The 15,012-nt window shown below is 38.2% G+C and overlaps 1 protein-coding gene across 3 annotated transcripts in view; it reads left to right on the top strand.

The window, feature by feature from the left end:
• pik3r1 (phosphoinositide-3-kinase, regulatory subunit 1 (alpha)) overlaps positions 1 to 15,012 on the top strand; it is a 46,795-nt gene that overhangs the window by 11,101 nt on the left and 20,682 nt on the right. The window contains exon 1 of one of the 3 annotated variants that reach the window (XM_088910303.1): positions 13,200 to 13,395. The exons of the other annotated variants lie outside the window; for them this stretch is intronic. Coding sequence (XP_088766429.1) covers positions 13,251 to 13,395 — 145 coding nt within the window. The 5' untranslated portion in view covers positions 13,200 to 13,250. Of the gene's footprint in view, positions 1 to 13,199; positions 13,396 to 15,012 lie in introns of those variants that run through there. 3 annotated transcript variants of the gene reach the window in all.

Below are 15,012 nucleotides of genomic sequence, written 5' to 3'. Positions count from 1 at the left end.
TGTTTTGATAATGTTTCTGAAGTTCCCTCCACTTTCAGAGTGTGCAGGGGTACGGCATGCTTTGAGCCAGGGGTTTAACATCAGAGTGGCAGATGTTTGGGGGGAAAACTGGCAAGAAATTTAACCTGCGCTTCCCAAGACTGTTGTGTGTCAGCTTGCTTTCAGCTGGGCCTCTGATCTGTACAATAATCTGCTTCACTGTCCTGTGTTTATTATGGACTGCAGTAGTGAAACTAAGGTAATGTTTCATCTTCTTGCAGGGGGTGGAAGATTTTTAACACCTCAGAGAGCATTTTGGTCCTCTTTTAGTTTGGTAGTGAAACGTAGATCCAGTTTGTTACACAAAGAGGCTTTGGTGTCTGCAGCGAACTATCCAGCCAGTTGCTGAAGCTCATCCCCTGCCTTCCTCCAGGAAAAAACTGGATGGAGCTTGTGAATTGGAGATATCTGACCAAATAAGTGGAGTGAATTGTAAATCCCTCGTGTTTTTAATTTTAAAAATAGCAACTCTCCTGCATTCAATAATAATAGCTACTGTACATCTTTTTCTATGTTTTTTCCCCTAAAATTTAAGTTTTAAAGTTTTGGGGTCCTTTTAGGTTAATATTCAAAAAGATATGAAATATTATGGAACGTCCCCCCCCACCGAAGTGTATATTATAATGTAATACCAGTGATATGGAAAGTCCAATCAGCATAAAAACAGATCCCTAAGAAAATACTGTGAGACGTAAACATTTATTTTAAAACATTTACATGGTTTGAAAATTTTAAAGCTGTTTACAGTAGAACAGCCAAGTGGAAAACTTGCCTAACCCCTAAACTGCCCTTAATAATTCCAATCATCGCCTGTGAGAATACTGCTTCTTCTTGGAAAGGGCTGCAGCATCCCAGAGCCGGCCTTGGATATATGGGCTATAAGGAGGTAGTACTCCATGGATGGGACTCTAGTCCGTGACAGACACACAGGCAATATAGAGACGCCAGCAAATCTAGCCAGTCTTTCAAAGGTGGGAAGAAACTTAAAGCTGTCTATAATATCCTTGTCTACATAAAGAGAATATGCAAACACTACCAAAAGGTGCCTCAGTCTGCATTCAAGCTGAGAGACCCAAGAGCTGTGAGACAGCTGTGGCAGTATGCCTCCTACCATTAGTAACCAGACCTCTTGTGTTTCCTTTATATTTGTATGATATTGCTGTGGGAGATGATTAGTCCCTTAGTATGAGCAGTACTGCCTTGTGCTGAGGACAGTGCAAGTGGTTTCTAGTCTTGAATGGAAACTTGGTGTGTCAGCCATTAGATTTTTTTAAAAAAATGAAATTTTCAGTATTTACTAGCATTGCACACTTTGAGCTTCAGTCTAATTGTAAAACAGGTCACACTTGGCTGGCTTTACACACAATGCAAACACCCATTAATTAATTCCCATCTGAAAATGGTTTGTAAGGATCGATTATGCAGAAAGGTTTATTGAAGACATTCAAGACCAGAAGCATTAAAAAGATATAACCTGTCCATTGTCCTCGGCAGAAAAATGGATACATGGAAAAAACAGTATTGCAAAAATAACCTGCCGCATCTTTAAAAAAATACAGACTAATTTTCGTTACGTTTTTATATGTGCATTCCCGTGATGTCACTATTATGTTTCTGTAGCTGGTCTTAGTAAAAACACGTTTGGGCTTGTCTGAAAACTACTTTTCCCTTTTCTTTTATTTTTAAGGTGTTGATCCCTGAGCATATTTTTAATTCCTTTCTTTTGTGATGCATGGTTACAACGGCAATTCATAATGAAAACAGGTCCTTTCATACTGCCGCAGTGCTTCAGATTCTCTATTCCTCTTTCTGAAGGAGTTCTCTTGACATTCAGTCATGTGGAAAAAGACATTGCATCAGTCTCCTGTTTTGTTTCAGAGTTTCATTCAGGTTCCGCATTTACTTGATCTGAGACATTGGCTTTTTTCCAACAAACTTCACAGTGTTATGGCTTCTTTTAAAACATTCGACCTAATTGAACTTAATGTACGTCATTCCTATTTCCACAGAGTCCTTAGTGTATCTTTGGAACCCACAGTATCATTTTTCTTCATTCCTCCCTGCTTTTCTTGTGAGAGTATTTCAAAGTAAAATCAAATGTTATTCTGCTTGTTCTGTTATACTGTAGCCTATTTTAAAACCATACTGATAACAATTTATTTTGTTCAGTGATTTAAATCGGTCATCAATAGAGCAGTTATATTAACATGTATGTGTAATGTGTAGTATGCAATTGTTTTATTTAATTAATTCTGGTATTATTATGAGATTGCTTAAATCTTGTTGTAACATCAGATAAATATGCTAGTACCAAATGCTAAAGAATGTCCAGAACAGACGTGAGCATGTACAGTATGTAGCTTTACATGTCCACAGGCATATAATGCTTAAACCCTTGTGCAATATGCTGTAGCACAAGCCGTTCTAGACTGCTCTTTGAATATGTAACTGAACTACACATGGGGCCTACTTGAAAACATTGACAAAGCTGCCTGCTGCAGTGCTACAGGACAAGTTGCATAGCTGGAGTTTGAGATAATGTCCCCTGCTCCTTTTCTGGGCCCCATCAGTGCTCTGACTAACATCTGCAGGACTGAACAGTGTTATTAAGGAGATTCTGGTTGCTTGGCTTCAGGAAGAATGCAGGGCTTCTGCTTACTGGGAAGGAAGCAGAGTACTGACAGCTGTGTAGACCACTGGTGAAGGTCTTTGACTTCCAAGTGAAAAACACAAGAATATCATTGATATGCTGTAGGGTGTTTTTTTATCTCCAAAAAAATAAAACTAGAAAATAAATCTGGTCATGTTTTCGCTTTCCTGTCAGATCAAATAGAGCAGCAGTCTCAAATTGGATGGTCCAGAAAGGTGTACTGCTGATTCGGATGGTACGTTTGGCTTACTGTTGTGATTGCTCTGGATTTTGCAGGGCTGTTTCTTTCAGTTCTGATGGCGAAGGTTTTGCACCAAGTTTCAGATGCCTGATTCATTGATTCAGATTCCTTACGTTGTGATGAATCGGGGCAAGTGTTAAAATTGCTGCAGCTTCCTTCACAATGAATTCAGACAATCAATGGCCTTTCTAGTCGCCTGCATGGCTAGGACTTGTCCTCTCTGTGGCTCTCAGACTTATACATGTTACAGTGGACATGATGCTGTCATTAAAAAGTTATTTATATGTTTATTCATATAATGTCTGATTTCATCTACGGAAATAATTTCATGAGTGATAAGTTAAATGGTGTGTTGAATAGTGAACAAACCTGCTTTGTTTGTTTGCCAAATTATTTTTTTGTCAATGCATTAATGACATTTACTGTTTGCTTTAGTGGCAGATTAGTTCCTTTTTACTTTTCTTTTTCTTGGACTTGCTGTATTACAGAGAAGAACTTCATTAAGGCAACAATTGATTGTTTTATCAACTTTGTGAGTATATATACAGTGCATTGCAAAAGTATTCTGACCCTGAACTGCAAGTCCTACATTGAAATTTAGTTCTCTGTGATATTTTTATTTCTAAGCACTGATACTCAAAATTAATTATTTTAATGTGACATTGTTTTATGTTAGAAAATATTCTTAAGAAAAATAAAAAACTCAAATATGCTAATTGCATAAGTTTTCAATCCCCACATTTTAGTATTTTGTAGAGCCACCTTTTGCAATTTCATTGTAGGATTTGTAATTCAGTAAAATGAGAGAACTGGTCAAGGGTCGGAATACATTTGCAAAGCACTGTATAGTGCCTTCTGTATGGCTTTTAGGGATTGCAAATGATGGTTCATAAATGCATAGCAACTATTAATTCTAAATTGTCAATTAAAACATGAGACCAGTAAGCTTTGTTATAAAATATTATTGATCATTAATAGGGATCAGTTACTACATGAATAATTGACCACTTTGAGTTTTCTTTGAATTCTGCAAACTACAGTAAAAGCACAATTATCCTACTGTGATCTACATGCAAGAACCTTTGTTCTGTACTGGAACAAAGTGTTCATATGGAGGGGTGGTCTGCTCTCTGAGGGAATGCAGTGTGTGTGGGGGGGGGCTCTGCTCTCTGTGGGAATGCAGTGTGTGTGGGGGGGGGCTCTGCTCTCTGTGGGAATGCAGTGTGTGGGGGGGGGGGGCTCTGCTCTCTGTGGGAATGCAGTGTGTGTGTGGGGGGGCTCTGCTCTCTGTGGGAATGCAGTGTGTGTGTGGGGGGCTCTGCTCTCTGTGGGAATGCAGTGTGTGTGTGGGGGGCTCTGCTCTCTGTGGGAATGCATTGTGTGTGTGTGAGGGGGGGCTCTGCTCTCTGTGGGAATGCAGTGTGTGTGGGGGGGGGCTCTGCTCTCTGTGGGAATGCAGTGTGTGTGTGTGGGGGGGCTCTGCTCTCTGTGGGAATGCAGTGTGTGTGTGTGGGGGGGCTCTGCTCTCTGTGGGAATGCAGTGTGTGTGTGGGGGGGGGCTCTGCTCTCTGTGGGAATGCAGTGTGTGTGTGGGGGGGCTCTGCTCTCTGTGAGAATGCAGTGTGTGTGTGTGGGGGGGCTCTGCTCTCTGTGAGAATGCAGTGTGTGTGTGGGGGGGGGCTCTGCTCTCTGTGGGAATGCAGTGTGTGTGTGGGGGGGCTCTGCTCTCTGTGGGAATGCAGTGTGTGTGGGGGTGGCTCTTCTCTGTGGGAATGCAGTGTGTGTGTGGGGGGGGGGCTCTGCTCTCTGTGGGAATGCAGTGTGTGTGTGTGGGGGGGGATCTGCTCTCTGTGGGAATGCAGTGTGGGTTTGTGGTGGGGGACGGCTCACACGACTCTTTGGCAAGATCCTGTATAGGCTAATGCTTGAACCGAGCACTCCTGCAGGAGCCTGAGCAGCAATGAGCCCAGAGCAAATGTCCAGCAGGAATGCTGAGATCTATGTTTTGTACTGCAGAAATAGTTAAATGATAGTGCAATATTAATTCATATTCGCTTTATTAATTAACATTGTTAAAATTCACTGTGGTAAGACATTTCATAGATCCCAATTTTAGCATTTTCATTTACTTTTTTCTCCTGGATGGCATAAATGGGTCACACTTCATTCGGTTTACCTTATTTTAGTAGATTTTAGAAGAGCTTAGTTGCTACCTATCTCTGAACTAATGGGATTGTGCTTCAACATTTTTTAATGGTTTAAATACTGTGAAACACATGCAATGCTACTTAAGTTTTTTTTTCTGCTTTAAGAACTGTGAAGGACTTTGGGTGAATCATGGTATGATCGACAGAAGCACTTCTGTTCAAACTGTGAGGATCAGAGTATGAAAAAATGTTCTAAAAGGAGAACAGGCCGTCTTGTTTCATGTATAAATTAAACATTTGGGGAACAAAAACTCTAAGAAGTCAAGTCTTCCGGGGGGAAAAAAGTCTTGAGGGTACATGCCGCACTGTCCTCTAATTTGATTCAGCTGTCTTTAGTTTACCAAGGAGGAAAAGTACCCGAATACCATGTGCAGTGTTTTACCATTGAATTGACTCTGAATTTTAATTTAATCTTGTACTTATTGAATGTAGTATCACTATTGTATACTGAGCTAATCTGATCTAAGTGCATTTCTGTCATTTGTGTAAAAGACTATGAAGTAATTGGAAACATCATTCTGTACAAGACTTTAAGGGAAGTAGAAAATGCCTTCTGTTTGAAACCTGTTTGAAACACTTTTAGCTTCTAGGTTTTCATTGATGTCACTGTAATTTAGGTGCATTATCCAGAACTGTGGTTCATTGTGTTATTGTGCCTTGTCTTTTATAGTCACTGTTTTCAAATTTGAAATGCTAATTGTTTAGTTCTGCAGCATTGTTCATAAGTTCACAATTGGTCAAATCAGGGGGGACACGCATAAACCGAAATTGCGTTCTTGACCGTAGGTCTTAACAATATGTTTCGAATACCAAAGTTCTTAAGCTGAAGTTCAGTGCATACAATAATAACTTCACAGGTCAAGATGTTGTATGTTAGCCATTTCTTTCCATAATCCACATCATATGCCTTTAAAAAAAAAAAGAACCCAAGAAAAATGAAGAGTGTCTGGAGTGTTTCTGGAACCTGCTGTTTTATTGCGCTCTGTGTGCGTGAGAGTGTGTGCATGTGTGTTTCATTACGTGCCTGCCTCAAGAGGCTGCAGTTTAGATTGGCAAATCTTCTTATTGCAGGCAAATCGTGTCTGCTGACTGGATTAAAAGATCGCCAAGTGTAAGGAAAGAACGCTTAAATGTGCCTTAGAATGTGTGTACAAGTTGTGCAGAAAAAAGAAAATGTGGTTTTGATTTATTCAGCTTAGTTGTAGATTAAAGACGTTGCTGCCCATATTACAGATGAGCAGATTCAGTTCCTTTTGCAGTTTTACTTGCTTTATTAGCTAAGCACTTCTGCTCTGATATCTTTCAGTTATAAACCTGAATCTTGAAGAAAAATGTTGCAACTGCCCGAGTTGGAGAATGGAGTGTCTAAGCTAATACTGCAAGCTAATCATCTAAACAGAGCAAATTGCTGTGTTAAATGAAGAGAAGTTAATTGAGTACTGATCATTGAAAACTCAGGAAAAAAAAATTCTCTAGGCTAATGCAACCCGGGGGCTTTACTTTTCAAACTAAACATAGCAAAGAATTCTCAGTCTGACTCAATCATTAAATTATTCTAATTTTAGAGCAGTGGGAACATCTTCTTAACCTTAAATAAAGTTTTTCCTGTTTTCATTTTAGCAGAAGTAGTTTTTAGAGTCCTAAACTCAACAATGTTTGATGCAGTTCTGTGCAGTACTTAGGCTTTACTTTTTAAATTGGGTAATTAGCACTTAATATTTCATTTTATCTGATTATTCGTTTAGATGGCATTTAAGATGAATGATTCTTATAGAATACCCATGATAAATGGAAACTAAGTTGTAACCTTATGAATTTTTCGTAAATGCCCTTTCTATAGTCGACATCTTAGGTAGAAGTGTTCCTAGGAAATATAGATATCCGCTTATATGGTGCATCAATTCGAGGTGCATTATTTAATAAAACCAAGACAGGTATACAGTTACTTATACGGTAAATTAAGCAGAATTAAAAGTTTGAGTATGAAAGTGATCTTTAAGAACAGATTTCAAAGTATTGACTGACTTGCAAGATCTAAATCAGTATTTAAAGAGGATGATTTCAGCCTTGGATCACCAGAGCAGAGAGGTGTCTCGATGTTCAGAGCCTTGTTTTGGGAACTAATAAAGGCTGGAGTTCAAAGAGTTCAATGAGGTGTAGGTGTATATGGAGTTAATTAATGTATTTAATGAGGCAAACCATTCAAAGTCTTAAAGTTGCACAACAATATTTGAATTTTGTGAAATTCACTGCAAATGCAATGAAATTAAAACAGGTGATTTATGGTCATGCATTTTAGTTGAAACTAGGGCTGGGCGATATGGCCAAAAACATGATCACGATAAAAATTTTCATATCAGTCGATATCGATAATTATCACGATAAATGTCAAATCATTATTTCTTTCAAGTTTAAAGGCAGATTTTTTCTCCTGAGTGAAAGTTGAAGAAACCAGACAGTTAATTGGTAAATTAAACAACTCTTTATTTTAAGAACACAACAAACACTTGCCAAACAGCAGAAACATTAAACAAATCTAAGGTAGAGAGTATTCAAGTCTTTTTATGTCAAAATATGCATGAGTAAAATTTACAAAATAAATATCTTAATAGAAAAATTAAATACTGCAGTGTGAAAAAACACACATAGAAGATGCCTCAGACATACTGCAAAGTTTAAAGTGCTTTAAAGGATCATAACAGAAGAAGTGGCGAAGAATGGCACCGTTTGCAGCTGCCGCTCTACCATCTCCCTACACTCTGTATACAGCCGAGGAAGTGCAGTCAGTGGAAAGTGTTTCCGACCAGGTAGCTCGTATCTGGGGTCAAGGACTCTGATAAGCTTCTTGAATCCCTCATTTTCAACAGTGCTAATGGGAAGCATGTCTTTTGCAATGCAATATGCAACTGCATTTGTGATGTCTTCATGTCTTTTCATTTTTTTGTCGTAAGGCACGGTGCTCGAAAATGATGCTACTATAGTTTGCTGCTGTGTAGTCGCACTGAATACTGGCCTGGTGCTTATAGACGGTCCCCTTCCACTAACAACACTAGTTTGTGACTGTAATTTTTTACTTTCTGCGTGTTCTAACGGATGATGTTGTTTTAAATGGTGAAATATGTTCATAGTGTTGCCTGTCTTTGCTGGCACGGATCTGCGGCACAGTTTGCAGTGCATGCTGCTCTGTTTATGTCTGATCGTAAAAAGCCAAAATATCTCCAGATTACCGAAGTTGAATGACCTTTTCTGTCGACGATGTCATCGTCCTTCGAGCTGGTTGTTGGCAGCACTACACTTGCTTCAGTGTCGCTCATTTCTCCACTCTAACTACAATGCTGTCAGCCACCACCGTGTGGGTAAACAACACCACGTTAGCTGCCCGGTCTGCAACATGCACGCGCACTCGCGCAGTATTTTGTGCGCATACGCATATCATGCGCAAAGCATAAACATATATATCGAACTTTTGTTTAAATTATATCGAGAAAAATTATATCGCGATAATTATCGTTATCGAATTATCACCCAGCATTAGTTGAAACTAAGATCTGCGAAGCTGGCCTCTGAACCAGTTGAACAACAACATGTTTAGATACACCAGCAGTGAACCTCTGAAAAGATGCATCAGATTGGGAGAGATGTGAATGGTTAAGAAGATGGAAAAAACAGCCTCGTTTGTAGTGTTAAAAACAAAGCCTTCTAACACAAGGTTGAGAACAAAGATGATATCAGAATTCCTGACCTGAGTACCTGTTATTATTTTGGGAACATCTCTTCTTATTATCTAAGAAGTGTGTCTGGGCAGATGGTACATGATTAGCCTTAAGCTTTGTTCAAACATAAATTTCATCAACAGCAGCATACAAATAAAAACCGATACCATACCCATGAAGAAAATGACCTAATGGTAACATAGTTACTAAAAAAAAAATGGAACCAAGAACAATGCCCTGTGGGACACCTTCTAAACTATGCGTTATTATTAACAGTACCTTAGACACCACTGAGGTCCTGCAGGTCAAGAGTGTTAAAATTAACCATAGTCAGAAGTCATGGGAAGATCATTAGTAACCCTAACAATCTGTTTCTGTACCATGCAATGACCTGAACCCAAACTGAGATGACAGCTTACTTGCAAGGTAAGTGATTTGCAGATAGCATACTCAACAACAACAAACAACTACCTGTTCTAATGCTTTTGCCAAACTGGTTAGGTACAATATTGGCCAATATAAACTGAGCTGACTGGAGTCTTAATTTGGGCTTTTTTAACAGATGGATAATATTTGCAAGTTAAAGAGCTTAGGGAACATTTCCATGTCTTAATGCATAACAATGGGACATGAATTATCCATCCCTTTCTTGTTACCACTCTCTTGCAGTTTTTAAAATTTGAAATTGTCCATCTTCCAACACCTAGGACAGAAAGACAGAAAGTGTCCAGGACGTGCTTTACCATAATTGTCTTTGCATAATTACATCTGACATGTTGTGCTTTAAATATTCTAAATATAAATACACAGAAAAAAAAACATACTATTTAGACAATGGATGTATAGGTTGTAAATGCAATCCAAATGCCATCAAATTGTTTTTTAAAGCAAATTACATCCATAACGTGGTGTAACAGCAAGTATTTGTGATACAAATTAAGAGAGGTCAGTATTTGACATGATTCGTATGAGCAAGACTGGAGAAATAGAACTGGTGCAAGAAATCAAGTTGAAATATACAGTACTCATGAAACCAAAAGTACAGTGATTATTTGGAAAAGACAAGTGGCTATAAATGGCACTGCAGCAGACTTCTCTGTCACTGAATAAAAACAGTTTACACTTCTGTAATTGACATAAAGCTTTGTTCAAATTCTCGCAGCTGCAGGTTTGTTAAGGTTTATATTTAAATGTGATATTCACCACCACGTGACAGTTTCTAGTCAAAAGATTATAAAAAGTTATATGTACGTTTTGAATAATAAGATTGTAAAGAAACTGGTAGAGGTCTGTAGACGTTCAGCCTAATCTCAGTCTATGCTGTGAGCATAGTATCATTTAGTGTTGAATGAAAGCAGTTATCTTAAGACTTTTTTTAATTCTTTTTTATGGAACAGTGATGTACATTCTGTACGAATGGCAAGTGCAAGCAAGTTCAGTTGTACATCTTTGATGGGTCCAAGGAACGGGGAGTGGAATTAAAAATAATATTTAGTGACGAGTTCAGATCTGCAGCTGAGCAGAGATATTAGGAAATTCTGCATGGAATTCTTCAGATGCACTAAGCTTGATGTACTAAGCTTGAGATAAATTAGAAGTGGAACCACATAAATGATGCATTTAGCCTGATTTAGGGTGTTACCATTTTTAGATTGACAAAAAGATAGAAAAAGGTTTTTATAAACGGTTAAAGAGTAATGATAATGAAGGAATTTAAGCGATGATAATGAATTGTGGGGGAAAAAAGGATTTAAGGTCTTAAATTAATGAAACACCTTGAGTTTGAAATCCCATCCCATTTTCTGTCAAGGATAGGATTCATATGTGGAGGTTAGTGTGAGGAGCTGTATCAGTGTGCATGTTGCAAAGGAACAATTATAGCTGAGTTGGAGCTGAAAAGGGGAAATGAAAGGAAAATGCAACAGTTTGACTGTGGTGTCATCTTCAGATGGGTGAAGGAGAGAGGAAGAGAGCAGAAGAATTAATTAAAGGGATGGGGAGGGCGAGATATGAGTAGTAGAGAAGATGAAAATGGAACTAACAAGTTGGATATCTGGGTGATGAAATCTTGTGTAAGTATGGAAAACAGCAATCTATAAATGCTGGGGCAATATGTGAACCAATTTAAAGTTTAAGTTTGTCTTGTGATCCCCATCTTCTTTTAACCCTTGTGAACTGACAAAAAAAGATTGGAAAAATCGTGCTTGAAAGAGGTGAATTGTTGAACTGTTGGCTTTGCCAAATTTTGTCACTGCTGTGATAGCTGTATATGTACATACACAGATATATGGTGGTAAGGCTAACAGTATTTTTGACAATGTACGTTTTCCTTTGCCTTACATTGACTATCTTTGGGGGAAAAGACATCTTACCTTGACAGTTTACTTTTGTTACTGTTCATGCACCATTTTTTCTGTATAAAGTAATTTTAAAGTTCCCAAACCTCATCAAGCTACAATGTGTCCACTGAACTGCTAGTATGCTGAAGAGCTGCACATTCCCTGTAGAGGGAGACATTGCTTTATGTTTCTTACGAGGCTTTCCATACTCTTATTACTGCGGATAATAGAGAAATTAAAGCAAAAATAAAATGTCTCAAATGAAACTTTAAAGGTTGAAAGCCAATTTCTGTTTTCGCCTTTACTTTAGTTAAAATGAGGGGAAGAATAGTTGAGAATAGGCGTGTACTTGTGGAGGATAAGCGGATAATTCAGAGAGTGATATGAACAAAAATGTTAGATTTCCACATGGCTCTAGAAACATTCACAGTAGGCACTTGAATTTGTTTTCACAGAGCTGCTTTGTGGAGACTATGACTGCTTCCTTATTGCGGCTCAGAAAACCATCTGCTCAGCTGTCATATTTATAGAAACCTTGCTAGGAAACACACTTTTGTATTGCTGGATCACACAAAGAAAAAAAATCAGTTGACTAATAGCTTGAAGAATGACTTCACCATCATAACTGATGGGAGGAAATCATGTTCAGCTTCTGTATTAAAAGTATCATTTTCTGCAATGTTAGTGTAACATTGACACAGACACAGCACTTGTGATTCTCACTGTACTACAATGCACTATAGCACCCCTTGTCCTGGAAAATCAGTCCCTAAAGACATCAGTTTGTAAAGATTTGGAACATATACTGTAAGTTATGATCAATTTACTAAGTTAAATCAGTATCCAGGCACTGCAGTGGCACAGTGGTTAGCATTGCTGACTTGCAGCATTGAGGCCCTTGGTGCAATTCCTGGGCTGCTATCTGTTTGGAAGTTATATGTTCTCCCCATGTTCGTGTGGTTCTCCTCCGAGTGCTTCAGTTTCCTCCCACTGCCCAAAGACATACTTAATTGGCTTCTGGGAAAATTGACTCTGGTGTGAGTGTGTGTTTGTGTCTGTCTGCCTTGCGACCCATTTGCTTGCCAGGATAGGTTTTGACTCCCTTACAACCCCGAATTGGAAGTAGTGGTTAGAAAATGGATAGATGCATTAAGTCAGTAATGGTCAGCTTTGGTGCTTTGAGAACTTGGGGCATGTATATTTTCATTTACATCTCTTAATTACATAATTGCACAAATAGCAACATTGTTCCAAGTGTTTAGAAGCTGACGATTTGAGGGTGACTATAAAACCCACTGGATTGTGGTTCTCCAGGACCAGAACTGATTACTTCTGCACTAAAGACTCTTCACCTGCAAGGAAAAGTCAGTGGTGAAGTTTCACAGTTCTATAAAATCCATTAGAAGGGATTTGTGTGCTTGAAGTGCACATAAAATTAAGTTTCAAATTATTTTTTTACATATGTTACTGCTAATCATTTTGTGTATTTGGGCTTGAAGCGTCTTTTAAATGAAAATGTTTTTGTTTGGAGATGGTGGCATGGTATTTCTTTTCCATGTTTTTCCTCAAATTAATTTGGGCTTCAGCAGGGCCGCGTGAAGAATGTGTGTCGCATACACTGTGCGTGCTTGAGCCATACCAGTTAGTCTAGCCTTGAGTTACTCAAATGTACTGTCTCTGCTTCAGATTTTTCCATAGCAGCTGTCTCACATCCTCACCTTGTAGCTTGCTGCTATATTAGTATCGGGTGTAGTAAGCTGCCAAATTAAAGGTACTTTTTCGCCCTCCCCTTTGGGCCTAATTCCTGTCTCGAGTTGCCAGGGAAACGGAGGCCAGCGATTGGCAGAAAGTTCAGGAGCGGATTTGTGCCATTGGTTGATACTGATGCCTTGATAAAAATAGACGAGAAGGCTGCCTAACCTTGTAATTTACATTCAAAAGCTTTAAGACATGGACGGAACCCAAGTTGCTACAACTTATTAGATTTGATTTAAAATATATATAGAATGACACTTATCAGGTATTTTCTAACAGAATTATAATATTGGGTGTTTTTCAAGCATGGTATCTATCAAAGAATACGTGATAGATGATTTCAGAGAAAGCATGTACCAGCACTATAAGGCTATTGAGGAAGTCTTTGAAGAGCACCATTTATATGCAGCTTTTCATCATTCTTCAGAAAAAGCTTACTTTTTAAAACAAGGTAGGTAATGCACTAAAAGCTTGTGGCATGTTTTTTTTACATATTCTTCAATTTTCAAAGTGATAGTTACAATAAGGCAAGTCTAGTGAAGTACACTTACATGTGACAGCTAAACCTGAGTGGAAGATTTGTTACCATCTCTGCATTGGAAACCTTTACAACATACTTGTCCGTGTGAAAGTGCTTTTTTTGCATTGTCAGTTTTGTATTCCTCCTGTAGGTCCTTTTCCACTATTCAGTTTTGCTTAGAATGCACATCATCTCACAGCAGAACGTATTGTCTGGAAATGCAGCTGTTAAAATATAAAAAAATTGGAAATGTGTATTACTGTAAAATATAGATATCTAAAATAATATAGAGAAACACTGGTTTCACAAGTGGTATGTATGGATACTCTTCGGCATAAGGCTTGTGCAAATGTTGCCAGTTCTCTTTTTAAATACTGAGTATGTGACTAGAACTTGGGATACATTCAGTCATTAAAGCTAATCATAAAAAATACAGTTGTACAGTAAGTCAGTAAATCTTGATTTTATAGAGCCTCCTAATTTGTATGCATGAATGAAGAAGCACTTCTAAAAACTTGTAGTGTGATGGAGTCTTATAAACTGTATTAGGGTAATACATGTTTAAGTAATTTATATTCTAATCTTCTATAAACATTATTATTAATCTATTACTTATTGCCTATTTCCTTCGTCAGTATCATCTTTTTTAACTCTATACGCCGTACACTGTAAATCGTAGGATTAGTTTGATTAAAAAAAGTACATTTTGAAGTTTACTAAATGGTGTGGACGCAGGCTGTGCCAGTGATGCTTGTTCTACACATTGGTAGTATTCCTTTTTTGAAACAAATTATTACCTAGTGAACAAACAGAACATCAAGGTAGGCTCCTGTGCAGTATTTCGATTACAGTGTGGCCTTTAAAATCCAAACCCTATGCTACTTGCTAAAGTATGAAAGGGCTAACTGATTCATATTTTCATTGCTCTTGAAGGTACATGGAAAGGAAAGTGTAGAATATTAAAATCTTTTAAAGAAATCTACTAAGGATAAAATCTGCTTTTCACCTCTTATCCTTTTGGCAATGGACTATAGTACACTATTACTTATAGTACTGCACAGAATGTCTTGAACCTTTGAACACTTGGCAGAATCAGGTGCTACAGATGGAGAGTTGGATTTCTGCTATGGTAAATGACATTTGAGCTTTTTTTTAAGTGTTTCAATTCTTAAGGCCCATGTGTTTTTAACATATTGTCTCGGAGCAGTTGGATGGACTTGTTTTGGCACTTCATTTCTCCGTTACTGGCAGTTGCTAAGCAGGGATCGGGAGATTTAAAAAAAAAATGAAATTGCTCAAGTTGTCAGTTGCTAATATTTCCTTTCAGGCTTTCATGATAAAGGGCACCATGAGGTCAGTTTCTTCTAATCTTGCTAGCACTTCCGGTGGGGAGAAGCCAACCAATTCCCTTATGACACTAAAATGACCTGGATGGCTTTTTTATTCCAAAACGTGAGGCGATATGATCATGAGTGAGGCTAAATGATGGTCATTTTGCTTTGAATGGGAAATAAATTCTATAACAAGAAGTGGTGTTAGCTAGGAAAT

Source organism: Atractosteus spatula, chromosome 3, assembly GCF_055471065.1.
Source record: "Atractosteus spatula isolate fAtrSpa1 chromosome 3, fAtrSpa1.hap1, whole genome shotgun sequence".
Lineage (NCBI taxonomy): Eukaryota > Metazoa > Chordata > Actinopteri > Semionotiformes > Lepisosteidae > Atractosteus > Atractosteus spatula.
Note: the sequence above shows the minus strand (reverse complement) of the source record. Positions and strands in the feature narration are given on the sequence as shown.